This window comes from Phoca vitulina, unplaced genomic scaffold (genome assembly GCF_004348235.1).
Source record: "Phoca vitulina isolate PV1807 unplaced genomic scaffold, GSC_HSeal_1.0 scaffold2, whole genome shotgun sequence".
NCBI lineage: Eukaryota > Metazoa > Chordata > Mammalia > Carnivora > Phocidae > Phoca > Phoca vitulina.
The window spans coordinates 59,528,586-59,548,287 of record NW_022589705.1 but is presented as its reverse complement, the minus strand read 5'-3'; the positions used below and the strand labels follow the sequence as shown (position 1 = coordinate 59,548,287).

The window sequence follows — 19,702 nt, the reverse complement described above, 5'->3', positions numbered from 1 at the left end:
TTGTTTATTCTTTTAACATATGCTCATTGAGCCTTTGCTATGTGTCCCGGGTTGTACTCCTGCTGGGGAAAAGTCACATAAAGACACAGCTGCTTTTTATTCTAATTTCAGCGTTGGGGAAATTTAATATCTGAGTGAAAGGTCGTTGATGGCCTATTGGTGGGTCAGAATTTGTTTTCATGTTCTGGTTTTCAAGAGATGGTACTTGAGCACAGCAACTAGTTCCCATGCATGCTTTATGACAGCTGATAAATAGAATTAGCCACAATAAACAATTATTGGTGTGTCTTATAGAAACACTGTTAAAATTTCTCTACTGTCTGTATTTCAAGGAATTAAAAATAGTGTTTTTGAGTGCAAATTTTTCTTGTTAGTCTGTATCCATCCAAGACAGTAGAAGGAATACAATTACCCATTATGTTAGTTTATTTGAAAACATGCTATTTTTAGCACACTAATTTCTAGAAAAGGGGGAAATGTGATTAAAACTAGATTGATCCAGATTGCAATGTGAACTTATATTGCTTGATTCTCTTGGAAGATTTAGAATTGATTGTAAGAAAGGGTTTGGCAAATGATGCTTTTTAAAAGAAATGGTCTTGTTTCTTGTGTGCTCTCAACGCATTGTGGAAATCAAAACTCTAATGCCATATGTAATTGAAATGCCAAAGGTAGAGCTGCAGCATGAGGGCCTGACAACTTGGTTATGATTCGATTCAGCATTTTAATGTATTTTCTAAATTATTAGCCATGGCAGTAGTTTAAGAGGTTTTTTTTGTTTTTTTTTTTTTAAGATTTTATTTATTTGAGAGAGAGCACAGAGGGAGAGGGAGAGGGAGAAGCAGACTCCCCCTGAGCAGAGAGCCCAATGTGGGGCTGGATCCCAGGACCCTGAGATCATGACCTGAGCCAAAGGCAGGTGCCTAACTGACTGAGCCACCCAGGCACCCCATTTTTTTTAAAGTAGGCTCCAGGGGCACCTGGGTGGCTCAGTCGGTTAAGCATCTGGGATCGAGCCCCATGTTGGGCTCCCTACTCAGTGTGGAGCCTGCTTCTCCCTTTCCCTCTGCTGCTCCTCCTGCTTGTGTTCTCTCTCTCTCTCTCTCTCTGTCAAATAAATAAATAAATAAATAATCTTAAAAAAATAATAAGTAGGCTCCATGCCTAGCGTGGAGCCCAAAGCGAGGCTTGAACTTACAGCCCTGAGATCAAGACTTGAGTTGAGACCAAGAGTCAGATGCTTGACTGACTGAGCCACCCAGGTGCCCCTCAGAGGTTCTTAATATAAAATTACAGGGGATACTGACAAGTAAATATCTGCCGTTGTTGATCAAAATTAAAGCCTAAGCAAGGAAAAAAAAAAAGAAAGTATCGGTAAAGATTAAACAACTAAATAGATGTGATGCCATTTTATTGAGCAGTAAAAGACTGGGGAAGTTCAGTTTTCTACGTGGTGAATTTGACGTATTTGTGACAGTTAAGTAGACATGTCAGGGAGGCAACTGGGTATCTAAGACTAGCTTAATGAGAGATATGACCTGGAGATAATCTGGAATTCATTGGGTTTATAGATTAATACCTGTCTATCTATCTATTTATTTTTAAGTAAAGTCTATTCCAGCATGAGGCTCAAACTCACGACCCCGAGGTCAAGAGTCGCATGTTCCACCGACTGAGCCAGCCAGGTGCCCCTATAGATTAATATTTAGAGTCATGTAATCAGTAGTCAAATAATACAGAGGTAGAGGCATTAGTCATTAGTGGTGTTGGTGGTGGGTGGAAACCTAATAGAGTGATTTGAAGAATGAATGGCATAGGATGTTTCTCTAAAACATACACTGATTTATGAAATAAAAACCAGTAGCAGAATACTGTAGTATAATTCTGTTTGCATAAAGTTCACAAACATGGAGAACTAAACAGTATTCAAGATGATTTCCTCTGGGTGAAGGGATGGGAAATAACATGAGGGAGGGACACAATAAGGGACTCCAAACATATTGGTATATTCAATTTAAGCTATGGGGTATATAAGAATTTTTTTTTTTTTTTAAGATTTTATTTATTTATTTGACAGAGACACAGAGAGAGAGGGAACACAAGCAGGGGAGTGGGAGAGGGAGAAGCAGGCTCCCCGTGGAGCAGGGAGCCCGATGTGGGGCTCGATCCCAGGACCCTGAGATCATGACCTGAGCTGAGGCAGCCGCTTAACCAACTGAGCCACCCAGGCGCCCCTATATAAGAATATTTAAAAATAGATCTATATTGTTTTATATTTTATTACATTTTTATATTTGAATGTTTGATAACTTATATGTGGATTTAGTCTTTAATATACGGTATTTTTAAAATGGGGCTGTCATGCTCAGCAATATGGCAAATAATGTCAGAAAGTCTTAAAACTAAATATTTGGGATAAAATGTTACGAACACACTCAAAGTAAGAGAAATCCCCAGCATTCCCACCTAATTCAGAGAAGCTGGAAAACAGCACTGTAAGCGGACCCTGAAGCTTTGATATTTACCAATGTCAATAACCAGGGATTGGAGGCCAGGCTTTTGCCAAAACCAGGTAGGGAATTTGAGTGGAGACTGTAACTGTAACTATATGTATAATATAGTTAATATGGGCTAATAAAGTCTGGCTTTACTTTGGTGAAGTGTTAGATCTAAAAAAAATCTGCTTATGGGAAAGGGAATTGGGGAATCTTGTCAGTTTTGGCTTGTATTTTGAGTGGAAAGATATCTCCTAAAAATTTGCTATCACAGGCCTGTCTTCACACAGATTCAGGGTTGTAAATGACATATCTTGCTTGGTTCAGGAAATCTGTAGCTGAGAAATCATCAAAGTGATCCCTGGTAATGCCCCTGGGGTAACTGGTGTTTAGCAGAATCTCTCTGATGTGACATATATTCTACTCAGGCCTCATAGGAGTCCTACAAATAAAATCCCACTAAAGATGCACTCACAGTCTTGATTTATAAAGCATGAGTCTCCATGAGTAAGAATCAATGACTAAAAGAGTTATATTCCAGGAGACCTCAGAAAATGGAATTCCAGGGCGCCTGGGTGGCTCAGTTGGTTAAGCAACTGCCTTTAGCTCAGGTCAGCAATAAAGAGGAACTAAACACAAAAACACACAACAACATGGATGAATCGCGAATGCATTATGGAAAGTGAGAGAAATCAGATTCAAAAAGCCTACATACTGTATGATTCTATTTATATGACATTTTGGAAAAAGTAGAACTCTGGGGACAGAACACAGATTGTTATTGTATGGGGATGGTGGGAGGGAGTATCTACAAAGGGACACTAGGGAATTTTGGGGTCATAGAACTGTTCTCTATATTATGGTGGTGGTACATGACTGCATTTGTTAAAACTTACAGAACTAAGGATACAACAAAAAGTAATTTTTTTGCTATATGTAAATTACATCTCACTTAAAAGAACAAAAACAAAAATGAATAGGAAGAAAGTGATTACAGTAGTCCCCCTTTATCTGAGGTTTCACTTTCTGTGGTTTCACTTATCCGAAATCAACTGTGATCTGGAAGCAGGTGATCTTCCTCCTGTTGTATTGTCAGAAGGTCATCCGTGTCATTTACCTAACTACATTTCATCACATAGGCATTTTATCGTTTCATATCATCACAAGAGGGGTGGGTTATAGTACAGTAAGATATTTTGAGAGAGACCACATTCATATGACTTAATACAGTAGGTTAATCTCTTACAGTGCCTAATTTATAAATGAAACTTTATCATAGGTATGTATGTATAGGGAAAAATAGTGGGTATAGGGTTTGGTACTGTTGGCAGTTTTAGACACCCGCTGGGGTCTTGGAACGTATCCTCTGCAGATAAGGGGGACTACTCTATAGCGTGTGAACTTATCGGAGAAATTCAGTTATGAAGAGGAGTAACTGAAGAGAATATAGGGGTCAGCAGAAGGTTTTTTTGTTTTTAAGGTATATAGTAGAGCATAAGTTATATGTTAAGAATGATCTATTTGAGGGGCACCTGGGCGGCTCAGTCGTTAAGCGTCTGCCTTCGGCTCAGGTCATGATCCTGGAGTCCCAGGATTGAGTCCTGCATCAGGCTCCCTGCTCAGCGGGGAGTCTGCTTCTTCTGATCCTCCCCCCTCTCATGCTCTCTCTCTCTCTCTCAAATAAATAAATAAAATCTTAAAAAAAAAGTGATCCATTTGAGGAGAGTTTGAAATATGTATGTACGAATGAAGAAATGACAAGAGGAACCAAGGCAAGGAGGGATGAAATCCAGTCAGCACATGTGGAAGTGTTGGCCATTTCAAGGAGGTACATGTTCTCCATGTAAGAGGAGAATAAAGAAAAGATCCATGTGGTTTCCAGCTAAGTTTAATGGTGAGATGGCTTCATTTTTCTCAGTGAAGTGAGTCAGATTCTGATAACAGCATAAAATGTGTTTAAGGAACAAGTGGAAGCCAAGGAATAATTCTTGCTTGATGTTGGGAGAGTACCCTGTCTGGAAGAGATCTTGTGAGCAGAGCTATTGGCTCAGAGCTACTGAGGGCTCATTTGAAGTTAAATGATTATGAATTTCCTGTGACAAACTATGTTATGTGAGTCTTTCCCCTCTCCGTAGATGCTTAGCTGCTGCGTGTTGCTATAAAAAACTGGATAGTGAAGTTCTTCCAGGAATGAAATTTTGTCTGGAGAGGGAACAAGGAGTTGAGGGTATTTGCAAAGGAGTAATTTAAACTTTGGACCATGGAGGTCAAAGAATTATTCCATGTTGAAGCCTTTGACAAAGGTAACAACCTCAGTTTGGCCTTTGTCTAATACAGTCGTTTCTAACACAGTGCCATGCCTTTCAAATATTTGTTGAATGAACAAATGCCAGTTTCTCTTAGAGGAGAAAGGGACCATAGGTCTCACCTCTCTTAAGGTTCTTATCCTTCTACAGCACCCTGGGTATAGCAGCCTTTTACATTGTGAACGCTTGAGGGTAATAATAGGCATTCCTTCTTATCCTCTGGGACATAGTAATCACTGAATAAATATTTGTTGAATGAATGACCATGTGATCTCTGCTTGAGTTGTCCCTTGTGTTTTACTGAAATTGTCGGATTTCTTGGTTTTATTCCCCTCTAAATTGTAGCTCCAAACAGATTAGAACTATATTTTGCTCATCCTGTATTTTCAGTGGCTGGTACAGAACAGGTGATGAGTGAAGGATTGAGAGAACTTAATTTTTTTCAAGATAGAACAGAAAGTATAATAGATAAAATTTTCCATTCAGTTAACAGTTGGAATAAGGTGGTTTCATTACATATAGATCATATAAATCACTATTAGGGTAAAGAGAATGTATCTTCAGATATCCTCATCAAGTAGTTAGATGTATTTTGCATGACCACTTTTATGTTGAATTTTTGTAGATGTATTCTAACAAAGTTTGTTTTCTAGGAGGAGGCATCTCCCTACTCTTTGGTCAATATCTGCCTGAACGTCCTGATTGCTAACCTAGAGAAATTGTGTTCTGAAAGATCTGACGGAACCTTGTGCCTTCCAGAGCATTGGAGTTTCCCTCAGGAAGTAGCTGATCGATTCCTTGGGGTAATGACATGGCAAGGTAAAGATAAAGCTTCTTTATTTTTATTTTATTTAATTTTTTTTGATAAGGCTCCTTTATATTGTACTCTTATGGCACTTTACTATTTGAAAAGCACTTTCATATACAATTTCTGTTTTGCTCCTCACAACAAGTGGATGGGAAATATGGAAATTATTACCATTTTATTTGTGTGGAGATTTGAATCTCTGAGTCTTTTGGGGATCCCTTGATGGAAATTTATCTTGCTTCTAGGCTTATGGCTATTGGCTTAGCAGAGTGAAGACGGTGGGGAACTAAACCAAGTTCCCGCTCTTCCATCGGCTCTCTAGCTTCTGAAATGCTGTTGCTGTAGTCTTGTCTCCTACTCTTTTTTTTTTTTTCTTTTTTTCTTTTTTTACGTTTTACTTAAGTAATCTCTACACCCAACATGGGGCTCAAACTAATGACCCCGAGATCAAGAGTCACATGCTCTTCTTTTTTTTTTTTTTAGTCACATGCTCTTCTAACTGAGCCAACCAGGTACCCCTCCTACTCTTTTCATTGTGAATATGAGACTTTAAAAAAATTTTTCTAGGGTGCCTGGGTGGCTCAGTTGGTTAAGCAACTGCCTTCGGCTCAGGTTATGATCCTGGAGTCCCTGGATCGAGTCCCGCGTTGGGCTCCCTGCTCGGCAGGGAGTCTGCTTCTCCCTCTGACCCTCCCCCCTCTCATGTGCTCTCTCTCATTCTCTCTCTCTCAAATATATAAATAAAATCTTTAAAAAAAATAAATAAAAAATAAAAAATAAAAAAATTTTTCTGGGGCACCTGGGTGGCCCAGTCGGTTAAGTGACTGACTCTTGATTTCTGCTCAGGTCATGATCTCACGGTCCTGGGATTGAGCCCGCATCTGGCTCCACGCTAGGTGAAGTCTGCTTGAGATTCTCTCCCTCTACCCCCTCTGCTTGTGCTCACTTGCTCTCTCAAATAAATCTAAAAAAAAAAAAACCCTTAAAAAATTTTTTACTTTACTTCCCATTGTAGTCGGGCCTTCAAGGGCTATGTTTAATTTACCATGTTACAGTTTTTGTTTTTTGTTTTTTTTTTTAAGATTTATTTATTTGAGAGAGAGCAAGTGAGCAAGCATGAGCCAGGGAAGGGGCAGAGGGACAAGCGGACTCCTTGCTGAGTGGGGAGCCTGACACGGGACTCCATCACAGGACTCCGAGATCATGACGCTTAACTGACTGAGCTACCCAGGCGCCCCTACAGTTTTTTCTTACTAAGAAGGCTTTTTTGTAACAAATTATTGAGATGTAATTTCACATACTATATAATTCACCCATTTAAGGTGTACAATTCAGTGGGCAGGGGTTTGTTTTGTTTTTTTTAATCACAGATTTGGGCAGCCATCATCACAATCAATTTTAGAACATTTTCGTCATCTTAAAAAGAAACTCCTAACCCGTTTCCCCAACCCTAAACAACTACTCATCTTCTTTCTGTCTCTATGAGTTTGTCTTTTCTTAACATGTAATATAAATAAAATCATGCAATATGTGACCATTTATGTCTGGCTTTTTTTACTCAGCATAATATTGTCAAGGTTCATCCATGTTGTAGCAGCAGTCACTACTTCATTTTTATGGCTATGATATTCCGCTGTATGACTGTACCACATTTTATTCATTTATCAGCTGATGGACATTTGGGTTGTTTCTACATTTTGGCTATTATGAATAATGCTGCTTAAAAACATTCGTGTACACATTTCTGTGTGGAGATACGTTTTCATTTCTCTTGGGTGTGTACCTGGGAGTAGAATTGCTGGGTTAAACAGCAACTCTGTGTTGAACTTTTTGAGGAATTTCCAAATTGTTTCCCAAAGTGGCTGCACCATTTTATGTTCCCATCAGCAGCATGCAAGAGTTCTGATTTCTCTACAGCCTCACCAGAGTCATTGTTTGACTTTTTGATTATAGCCATCCTGGTGGGTGTTAAGTATTTATTGTGGTTTTGATTTGTATTTCCCTAATGAGTAATGACGTTGAGCATATTTTTATATGCTTTTTGGCCAGTTGTATATCTTCTTTAGAGAAATGTCTATTCAGATCCTTTGCCCATTTCTTAATTAGGTTGTCCTCTATTATTGAGTTGTGAGAGGGGATTTTTTTTTTTTTAAGATTTTATTTATTTAGAGTGTGAGCAGGGGAAGGGGCAGAGGGAGAGACAGACTCTCAAGCAGATTCCATGCTGGGTGTGGAGCCCATTGCAGAGATCCATCCCATGACCCCGTGATCATGACCTGAGCCGAAATCAAGAATCAGTTGCTTAACCAACTGAGCCACTCTGAGCCCCAAGAGTTTTGTTGTTGTTGTTGTTGTTGTTGTTGTTGTTGTTGTTTAAGATTTTATTCATTTGAGACACAGAGATAGAGAAAGCATGAGCAGGGAGAGAGCCAGAGGGAGAGGGAGAAGCAGGTTCCTCGCTGAGCCAGGAGCCCAATGTGGGGCTCGATCCCAGGACCCTGGGATCATGACCTGAGCTGAAGGCAGACGCTTAACCATCTGAGCCACCCAGGCGCCCCTTTTTTTTTTTTTTTTAAAGATTTTATTTATTTGACAGAGCACAAGCAGAGGGAGAGAGAGGGAGTAGGAGGCTCCCTGCTGAGCAAGGAGCCTGATGTGGGACTTGATCCCAGGACCCTGGGATCATGACCTGAGCCGAAGGCAGATGCTTAACCGACAGAGCCACCCAGGCGCCCCAAGTTCTTGTTTTTTTTTTTAATTGAAGTATAATTGACATCATTAGGTGTGCAACACAGTGATTCATTGCGTATGTTACAAAATGATCACCTTGGTAAATCTAGTTGCCATCTGTCACCATACAAAGTTTTTACACTATTACTATATTCCCTATGCTATACATTATGTCTCCATGTCTGTTTTCTTTAAATATTCTAGATACAAGTCCCTGATCAGTTACTGGCTTGCAGTTATATTCTTCCATTCTATGAATTCTCTTTTCACTTTGCTGATAGCGTTCTTTGACTCACAGAAGTTAATTTTGATGAAGCCCAATTATTCTGCTTCTTTTATGGCTTCTGCTTTTGGTATCCTATCTAAAAATCCATTGCCAAGTCCAAGGTCCCAAGTATTTACACTTGTATTTTCTTCTTCTAAGAGTGTTGGTTTCTTCACCCTTAACACACTCTAAGGTTTTTGATCCATTTTGAGTTTATTTTTGTATATGGCATGAGGTGTAAGAGTCCAGCTTCATTTTTAACATGTTCCTATACAGTTGTCCCATCACTATTTGTTGAAAAGTCTACCTTTGATTATTGAGTGGTCTTGGCACCCTTTTTATTATTTTTTATTTTTAAAAATTTAAGTAGGCTCCGCACCCAACATGGGGTTTGAACTCACAACCCTGAGATCAAGAGTTGCAAGCTGTATGGACTGAGCCAGCCAGGTACCCCTGGTCATCCAGTTTTTTAAAAAGGTGCCAGTGGGGTGCCTGGCTGGCTCAGTCAGAAGAACGTGAGACTCTTGATCTCAGGGTTGTGAGTTCAAGATCCACATTGTGTATGGAGATTACTTAAAAATAAAATCTTAAAAAAATATATTGGAAGACCATAAAGGCACGGGTTTATTTCTTACTCTCAGTTCTGTTCCATGGAACAGTATGTCTGTCCTTATGTCTGTATGACTCTATTACTGTTGCTTTGTAGTAAATTTTGAAATTGGAAAGTGCGAGTCTTCCAATTTCGTTCTTTTTAGGATTGTCTTGGCTATTCTGGGTACTTTATATTTCCATATAAATTTTAGAACCAGTTGGTCAGTTTTTTTTTTTTTAAGAATTTATTTATTTGAGAAAGAGAATGCACATGAGAGAGCACAAGCAGGGGGAATGGCAGAGAGCGAGGGAGAAGCAGACTCCCCACCAAACGGAGCCCGATGCAGGGCTTGATCTCAGGACCCTTAACCGACTGAGCCACCCAGGCGCCCATCCCAGTCAGCCAATTTCTACAAAGAATCCAGCTGCGGTGGGGCACGTGGGTAGCTCAGTCGTTAAGCGTCTGCCTTCGGTTCAGGTCATGATCCCAGGGTCCTGGGATCAAGCCCCATATGGGGCTCCCTGCTTTGTGGGAAGCCTGCTTCTCCTTCTCCCACTCCCCCTGCTTGTGTTCCCTCTTGTGCTCTCTGTCAAATGAATAAATAAAAAAAATCTTACAAATGAAAAAAAAAACGAAAAGAAAATGTATTCTATCATGTGGCTTTTACCCTCGGAGCAGCATATATTCTTCAGAGTGTATATAGTTTAGTAAGAAAAGAAGATAAATTTTATATCTTCTAATCTCTCTGTAGATTTGAGTTTTTAAAAACTATTACGTAAATATTTTGAAATGTACAAAACTAGAGAAACTAAACCTCAGTATATTCAACTTAGACATTATCAACTCATGGCCAATCTTGTATCATCTATACCTCTGCCCACCCTTGTCCTGCCCCCACATATTTTGAAGTAAATCCTAGATATTCTGTCATTTCAACTGTAAGTGTCGTTGGGGAGTGGGGACTTGTTGGCATGTGTGTGTGTGTGTGTGTATATATATGTGTGTGTGTGTGTGTGTGTACGTACGTATATGTATATACATAACACCGTAATTTTAATTTCACATTTAAAATTCTAATATTTTTATCAAATATATAGTGAGTGTTCATTTTGACTGTCTCACAACTTTATTTTTTTTAAAGATTTTATTTTTTATTTTATTTAATTTTTTTTAAAGATTTTATTTATTTAAGAGCGCGCAAGAGCCGGGGCAGGGTGAGGGGGAAGAGCGGGGGTGGGGGGGTGAGAGGAGAAGCAGACTCTCCGCTGAATGGGGAGCTCCAGGCGGGGCCTCGATCCCACATGACCTGAGCCACGCAGGTGCCCCTTATTTATTTTAGAGAGAGAGAGAGAATGGGGAGAGGGACAGAGGGAGAGAATCCTGAAGCAAGCTCCCCGCTGAGCACGGAGCCCATAGGGCTTGATCCAAGGACCCCGAGATCATGACTTCAGCTGAAATCAAGAGTTGGCTGCTTAACCAACTGAACCACCCAGGTGCCCCCGTCTTACAACTTTTAAAAAACCTTTGTTTTAATTAGTATCTAGGTGAGGTCCATATATTGTGATGGTTGATGGGGTTTTTAGGACTCTTTTAATCTACAGGCTTTCCATCTATTTCTTGTATTATTTTGCAATATGTATGTTGTGTGTGTGTTTCTATCTTTGTGTGTGTGTGTATTTTTTTTTAAGACTTTATTTTTTAGAGTAGTTTTAGGTTTACAACCAAATTGAGAAGGAGGTACAGAGATTTCTCATTAATTCTGCCCCCACACATGCATAGCCTCTCCTGTTGTCAATATCACTCATCAGAATGGTACTTTTTTTTTTAAACCAAGGGTGACCCTACATTTGACACATCATAATCACCTAGAGTCCATGTTTTACCTTATGGTTCACTCCTGGTGTTGTGTATTCTATGGGTTTGGACAAAAGTATAATGACATACTCATCATTATATCAGAGTATTTTCACTACCCAAAAAGTCTTCTGTCCTCTTCCTATTCATCTCTTCCTCCCATTCCTGGCAGTCACTTATCTTCATACCGTCCCCATATTTTGCATATTTGGAATCATACAGTATGTAGCCTTTTCAGATTGGCTTCTTTCACCCAGTAATATGTGTTTCACCATGTCTTTTATAGTTTAATAGCTCATGTCTTTTTTCTTTTTTTTAAGATTTATTTATTTTTTTATATTCTTTTTTTTTTAAGATTTTATTTATCTGAGAGAGAATGAGAGAGAGAACACGAGAGGGGGGAGGGTCAGAGGCAGAAGCAGACTCCCTGCTGAGCAGGGAGCCTGATGTGGGACTCAATCCTGGGACTCCAGGATCATGACCTGAGCCGAAGGCAGTTGCTTAACCAATTGAGCCACCCAGGTGCCCTAAGATTTATTTATTTTAGAGAGAGAGAGCACACAAGCAGGGAGAAGGGCAGTGGCAGGGGGAGAGGGAGAGGATCTCAAGCAGACTCCCTGCTTAGCGTGGAGCCTGACTCGGGGCTGGATCTCACGACCCGAGCTCAAATTAAGAGTTGGTTGGCCACTTAACTGACTGAGCCACCCACGTGCCCCTAGCTCATGTCTTTTTAGTGCTGTATAATAGTCCATTGTCTGGATGTGCCACACTTTATTCATTTACCTACTGAAGGATGTCTTGCTTCCAAGTTTTGGCAATTATGAATAAAGCTTCTATAAACATCTCTGTGCAGGTTTTTGTGTGGGCATGTTTTCACTTCCTTTGGGAATGCGAGTGCTAGATCATATGGTAAGAATATGTTTAGTTTTGTAAAAAACTGACAAACTGTCTTCCAGAATGGCTTATGTACCATTTTTCATTCCCACTAGCAGTGAGAGAGTTCCTGTTGCTTCACATCCTGCCCAGCTTTGGGTGTTACCAGTGTTTTGAATTTGGGCCATTCTAATAGGTGTACAGGTATACAGTAGTGTCTCCTTGTTGTCTTCATTTGCATTTCCCTAATGACAGATGATGTGGAGCATCTTTCTGTATGCTTATTTGCCATCTATATATTGTCTTTGGTGAGGTGTTTGTTCAGGTTTCTGGCCCATTTTTTTAAATTGGGATGTTTGTTTTCTTACTGTTTTTGTTTTTTTATTGTTATGAGTTCTTTGTATATTTTGGATAAGGTATTTACCAGATATGTGTTTTATAATGATTTTCTCCCAGTCTGGCTTGTCTTTTAATTCTCTTGATATACTCTTTCACAGGGCATAAGATTTTAATTTTTTTTAAATTTATTTATTAATCTATTTGAGAGAGTGTGAATGAGAGGAAGAGGGAGAGAGAACGTGAGGCGGACGCTGCACTGAGCACAGACCCTGACATGGGGCTCAATCCCATGACTGTGAGATCACAACCCGAGTTGAAACCAAGAGTTGGACACCCAACCAACTGAGCCACCCAGGCACCCCAAGATTTTAATTTTAATGAAGTCCAGCTTATCAGTTATTATTTTTTATAATTTTATTTATTTAAGTAATCTCTAACCCCCCCCCCCATGGGGCTCTAACCCATAACCCTGAGATCAAGAGTCATATGGTCTTCCAACTGAGCCAGCTAGGTGCCCCTCAATTATTTCTTTCATGGATTGTGTCTTTGGTGTTGTATCTAAAAAGGCATCACCATACTGTATCATTGGTTTTCTCCTATGTTATCTTCTAGGAGTTTTATAATTTTGTGTTTTACATTTAGGTGCTGCATGATCTGTTTTAATTTTTGTGAAGGGTGTTAGGTCTGTGTCTAGATGCGTGTTTTTTTGTTTTTGTTTTTTTCATGTGGATGTCCATTTGTTCGAACATCATTTGCTGAAGATACTGTATTTGAGCCATCGAATTGCCTTTGCTCCTTTGTCAAAGATCAGTTGACTATTTCTGGGCTCTCTCTTCTAGTCCATTGATCTCTTTCTCTATTCTTTCAGCAGTACCACACTGCCTTGATTACTGTAGCTTTTATGGTAAGTCTTGAAGTTGAGTTAGTAGTGTCAGCTTTCCAACACCGTTCTCTTTCAGTATTATGTTGGCTATTCTGTGTCTTTTGCCTCCCATTTAAACTTTAGAATCAGGGCGCCTGGGTGGCTCAGTCGGTTAAGCATCTGCCTTCAGCTTGGGTCATGATCCCGGGGTCCTGGAATTGAGTCCTGCATCGGGCTCCCTGCTCAGTGGGGGGCCTGCTTCTCCCTCTCCCTCTGCCTGCCACTCTGTCTACTTGTACTCTCTCTGTCAAATAAATAAATAAAATCTAAAAAAAAAAAAAAAAGATTAAAAAAAAGTTTAAAAATAAACTTTAGAATCAGCTTATTGATATTCACAAAATAACTTGCTGGGATTTTTCTTAGGATTGCACTGCATCTGTAGATGAAGTTGGGAAAGACTGATAACTTTTTTTTCTTTTTCTTTTTAATTCCAATGTAGTTAACGTACAGTGTTATATTAGCTTCAGGTGTACAACTTAGTGATTCAACAGTTCTGTACATCACCCTGTGCTCATCACAAAAAGTGTATTCCTTAATCCCCATCACCTGTTTCACCCCCCCACTCCCCCCCCCCCCCCCCCCCCCCCCCCCCCCCGTAACCATCAGTTCTCAATAGAGTCTGTTTCTTGGTTTGTGTTTGTCTCTCTCTCGTTTTTCCCCTCTCCTCATTGTTTTTTTTTTTTAAAGATTTTATTTATTTATTTGAGAGAGAGAGAATGAGAGAGAGCACATGAGAGGGGGGAGGGTCAGAGGGAGAAGCAGACTCCCTGCCGAGCAGGGAGCCCAATGCCGGACTCGATCCAGGGACTCCAGGATCATGACCTGAGCCAAAGGCAGTCGCTTAACCAACTGAGCCACCCAGGCGCCCTCTCCTCATTGTTTTGTTTCTTAAATTCCATGAGTGAAATCATACGGTATTTGTTTTTCTCCGACTGACTTATTTCACTGAGCATTATACTCTCTACCTCTGTCTATGTTGTTGCAAATGGCAAGATTTCATTCTTCTTTATGGCTGAGTAATGGGAAAAACTGATATCTTGATGATATTGAGTCTTCTTATTTGTGAACATGGAATATCTCTCCATTTATTTAGTTCTTTGAATTCATTTATCAGTGTTTTCTAGTCTTCCTCATATAGATCTTGTACATATTTTATTAGGTTTATACTTAAGTATTTCATTGTTTTGGGGTGCTGATGTAATTGTATTTCTAGGAAGGAGTGGTGAGAGGGGACATCCTTGCCTTGTACCTGATCTTATTAAAAAATTTTACTTTCTTACTACTAAGTAGATTAGTTGTAGATTTTTTGTAGGTAGGCTTTTCAAATTGAGGAAGTTCCTGTAGTTTATTGAGAGTTGTTATTAGGAATGAATGTTGGATTTTGTCAAATGCCTTTTTTTTTTTTTTTTTGCGTCTATTGATATAATCGTGTGATTTTTCTTTTTTCAGTCTCTTGATATGATGGATTACATTAATTGATTTTTTTTTTTGCATTTTATTTTACATTAATTGATTTTTGAATTTTGAACCAGCTTTCCCATACCTGGGATAAATTCATTTGGTTGTGGTGTGGAATTCTTTTTATACATTGTTGGATTTGGTTTGCTAAGATTTTGTTGAGGATTTTTGCATCTGTGTTCATGAGATTTATTTGTCAGTAGTTTTCTTTTCTAAACATCTGTGTGGTTTTGCTGTTAGGATATTGCTGGCCTCAAAGAATGAGTTAGGAAGTATGTCCTCTGCTTCTATCCTCTGAAATTGTGGAGGACTGGTATAATTTCTTGTTCAGTGTTTGGTAAAATTCACCAGTAAACTCATCTGGACCTGGTGCTTTGTGTTTTGAAAGGTTATTAATTATTGATTCAATTTCTTTAATAGATAGGCTGTTCAGATAATCTGTTTCTTCTCGAGAAGTATGAGTTTTGGCAGATTATGTCTTTCAAGGAATTGGTCCATTTATTTAGGTTATTTGTGGGTATAGAGTTGTTCATAGTATTCTTTTCTTACCCTTTTTTTTTTTTTTTTTTGGCCTTTTCTTATCCTTTTAATAGTCATGGGATCTAGAATGATGTCTTCTCTTTTCATTTCTGATGCTAGTAATTTATCTCCTCTCCTTTTTTTTAGTTAGCCTGGCTAGAGGCTTCTTTAATTAGCCTGATTTTTTTTTTTTTGACAGAGAGAGAGAGAAAAAAAAAGCACGTGCGCACAGGTGCACAAGCAGCGGGGAGCAGGAGAGGAAGAAGCAGGCTCCCCACTGAGGAGGGAGCCCGATGCAGGGCTCGATCCCAGGGTCCTGGGATCATGACCTGAGCCGAAGGCAGATGCTTAACCGACTGAGCTACCCAGGTGCCCCAGTTAGCCTGATTTTTATAGATCTTTTCAAAGAATCAGCTTTTGGTTTTGTTGAATTTTCTCTCTCAATTTCTGTTGATTTCACATTTTCAATTTCCTTGATTTCTGTTCTAATTATTATTTCTTTTCTTCTGCTTACTTTGGATTTAATTTGTTCTTTTTCTAGTTTCCTAAGGTGAAAACTTAGATGATTGATTTTAGATCTTTTTTTTCCTAGTGTATGTGTTCAGAACTATAACTTTCCCTCTAAGCACTGCTTTCATTTTATCCCACAAATTTTGATAAGTTGTGTCTTCATGTAGTTCAAAATTTAAAATTTCTCTTGAGATTTCTTCTGTGATCCATATGTTTATTTAGAAATGTGTTGTTTAATCTCCATGTATTTGGGGATTTTCCAGTTACTTTTTTCAAAGAAACCATGGTGGTTTGTTATGTAGAGTTTTTCCAGTCTGGATTTTGCCATTGTTTGACAGTACTATGATTTTTGACTGTTCCTCTGATCCTTGTAATACCTCTAAATTGGAAGTTAGATGTAGAGGCTTGATCAGATTCAGGTTTGATGTTTTTGGTGGGGCCCTATACTTCCTTAAGGGGGTTAATTAAGTTTGGTTGTCTGGTTTTGTGACTTTGGTGGCCATAAATGAGCATTACCTAGATTCATTAAATCATCAGGGATTCATGTACCTTTGACTTTTAGTATTAATTACTCGACCTTTCTGACTTAGAGTATTTCATTTTCCTTTTTTTTAAAATTTTATTTATTTATTTATTTGACAGCACAAGCAGGGGGAGCAGCAGGCAGAGGGAGAAGCAGGCTCCCACCGAGCAGGGAGCCCAATGCGGGACTTGATCCCAGGGCTCTGGGATCATGACCTGAGCCGAAGGCAGACACTTAACTTACTGAGCCACCCATGTGTCCCGAGTATTTCATTTTTCTGTTTTGTTTTTTTTTTTCCCTTGTATCATTGGTTACTTTTCCACAATTTCCTTTGTATGCTGTTGTTTTTCTGTATGTACCTTAAGTGTTTTATGTTCCTTGAGGTTCCATCTTGGGTACCCATCTCACTTTGAACATTCCGTAGGCCTTTTTTTTGGGGGGGGGGGGGTTAGCTACCATTTCTACTCTGATTCCCCAGAGTTCCCAGCACATTTTTATTCTAGACTTCAGAATCACATATCCAGGATGCATCCTGCATATACTGTATTTCTTTTCTGGGCCGCTCAGTCATCATATTCTTCTGGTTTTCTTCCTGCCTCAGTGGCTGCTGCTGATCTGTCTCCTTATCCAGCTTCCCTTGAAAGGCAGTACAAATTAAGGTTTAAGAGTTCTGGTTCTGGTGTCAGACCATTTGGGTTTGTACACTGTCATGACTATTAGATATGTTTCCTTGTGCCAGTTACTTAACTTTCCTATGCTTCAACTCATCTGTAAAATGTGATTAATAATAATCCCTTCCTCATTGGGTTTTATGAGCATTTAGAGAGTTTAATATTTCTAAAATGTTTAGAACATTCAGCAGCTGTTATTTGCTATTATGACTTATTCCTCATTCTACTGACCTTAAATGTAGATGTTTTCAGTACTTCATCCTTGCTCCTTCTCTTTCATTCCCATATCATCCATTCCCATAGCTTTAAATACTTTCTGTATGCCAGTTAATTCCAAGTGTTTATCCTTCTGTCTTGTAGAACACCTCAGCTGATCTTTGGGGAATCCTGAAGGTGGAACAATTACTCAGATCTGTATAGAGTTGGAATGTGAGGGCTGGACCTTTATACCTCCCAACTCAGTATATGGGTCTGCATGGGAAATGGTGTGACCTTGGGTCATTTCAGCTGATGTCCTATGGATGAGGGCTCTTAGCTGGTGGCACTCCCAGCAGCTCTAGTAGTAAGTCCTTTGTTCCTATAAAGGATCTTGGTGTCATATTATAGCATCTACTGCACTACCATTTCCCCCATCTCCAAAATGACTTGGCCATCCACCTCCTTGTTCAATGACTTAGAAGGAGTCATTTTTCATTTTTCCTTCTTCTCTCCTTGGTTCTATTGAAACATTTTCTACCTTCAAAATATCTGTCTCAAACATTCTTTTTCCTCTTAGCTCCTATTAATGACACCTTTCTCTTTCCTCTCCCCTGACCTCACAAGTGCCCTCCTTACCTCCTCTTTTGCCCCTTGCCAAGCTCTGCCACATAGCAAACAGCCCTCTTAACAGATCTGGCCACTCCTCTGTCACCCTTGAAAGGCTTCTCCTTGTACTTAGGATAAAATGTCAATTCTTTGCCCTGGTCTGCGAGATCTGACTTTTGCTTTTGTCTCTACCCTGTCAGATGCTGGTATCCCCTTCATCAGCCGTGCTTTAGTCTCACTGGTTTCCTCTCATTTCACAGAAAAAGCCTACCTGTTTCCCATATCAGGATTTTAGCTCTTCCTTCCATCTAGAATGACAGTGACCTTTATCTTTCATGTCCTTTAGGTCTTAGCTTAAAACATCACCTCCTCAAACTCTACAGGGAGACAGAAAATTCTTGTCATCCTTCTTTCTTTCCTTACCCCTGTATTATGTTCTTGTTTGTTTCCTTTAAACACTTACTACATTTTTTAAAGTTTTTATTTAAATTCCAGTTATTTAACATACCATGTAATATTAGTTTCAGGTGTACAGTTTAGTGATTCAGCCATACATCACCCAACACTCATCAGGACAAGTGCACTCCTTAATCCCCATCACCTATTTATAACCTGTCCCCTCCCCCCTTCCCCCGGTAACCATCATTTTGTTTTCTCTAGTTAAGAGTCTGTTTCTTTTTTTTTCTTTTCTCTTTCCTTTTCTTTCTTTTGAGAGAGAGAGAGAGAATCCCAAGTATGCTCCCCATCTAGGGCGGAGCCTGCCTTGGGGATTGATCTCATGCCTGAGATCATGACCTGAGCTGAAATCAAGAGCTGGACACTCGACTGAACCACCAGGATGTCCCAAAAGTCTTTTTCTTGGTTTGTCTCTCTCCTTCTTTTTCCCCTTTGCTCTTTTGTTTTGTGTCTTAGATTCCACATATGAGTGAAATCATATGGTATTCATCTTTCTTAGAACTTATTTTGCTTACCATAATACTCTGTAGCTCCATCTATGTTGATACAAATAGTAAGATTTCAGTCTTTTTTATGGCTGAGTAACATTCCATTGTGTGTGTGTGTGTACACACATATATGTATATGTATATACATACCTCCCTTCTTTATCCATTCATCAGTCAATGGACACTTGGGCCGTTTCCATAATGTGGCTGTTGTAGATAATGCTGCTGTAAACATCAGGGTGCATGTATCCCTTTGAATTAGTACTTTTGTGTTCTTTGGGTAAATACCTAGTAGTATGATTGCTGAATCATAGGTAGTTCTATTTTTAACTCACTATTTTTTTTCTCACTGTATTTTTAATATTAGTAGTTTTCTGCTTGTTCAGTGTTCTCCCTCTAGGGTGTAAATAAACTCCGTGTTGGGAGGAGCCATGTTTGTCTCGTTCACCATTCTTAGCACTTAGCATAGCTAGCACTTCACATACAGCGAACACTCGCTATTTGTTGGATAAATGTATGAGTGAATGTACTGAATTCTTCCTCAAAGTCTGAAGTATAGGGACTTCCTTCCTCCTGTCTTGGTAGCATAACCCAGTTCAAACTCAGAAGCTGGGAATCAGCTTATGTATCTTTTTTTTTTTTTTTTTAAAGATTTATTTATTTATTTGAGAGAGAGAGTACATGAGAGGGGGGAGGGTTAGAGGGAGAAGCAGGCTCCTCGCTGAGCAGCGAGCCCGATGCGGGACTCGATCCAGGGACTCCAGGATTATGACCTGAGCCGAAGGCAGTCGCTTAACCAACTGAGCCACCCAGGCGCCCCATTATGTATCTTTTTTTTTTTCCTCAGTTCTCCCCCAGTCTGTTCAGCCACCATGTTCTGTCAGCCTTAGTTTAAACTTTTATCTCACATTATGAAAAGCATTAATAAAATCTTGCCCCATCTCATTCCCACCAAACACCATCTTAATTATTTTATAGTCACATAATTGGTCTTTCTTTTTTTTAAAGATTTTATTTATTAGAGAGAGAGAGAGCATGAATGGGGGAGGGGCAGAGAAAGAGGGAGAAGCAGACTCCCCGCTGAGCAGG

The 19,702-nt window shown here is 39.4% G+C and overlaps 1 protein-coding gene across 1 annotated transcript in view; it reads left to right on the top strand.

The window, feature by feature from the left end:
• The first annotated feature begins 4,755 nt into the window (after positions 1–4,755).
• ZYG11A (zyg-11 family member A, cell cycle regulator) overlaps positions 4,756–19,702 on the top strand; it is a 60,929-nt gene continuing 45,982 nt past the window's right edge. Inside the window, 3 exon segments of the mRNA XM_032414509.1 lie at positions 4,756–4,798; positions 5,147–5,208; positions 5,455–5,620. Of these exon segments, the coding sequence (XP_032270400.1) occupies positions 4,756–4,798; positions 5,147–5,208; positions 5,455–5,620 (271 nt within the window).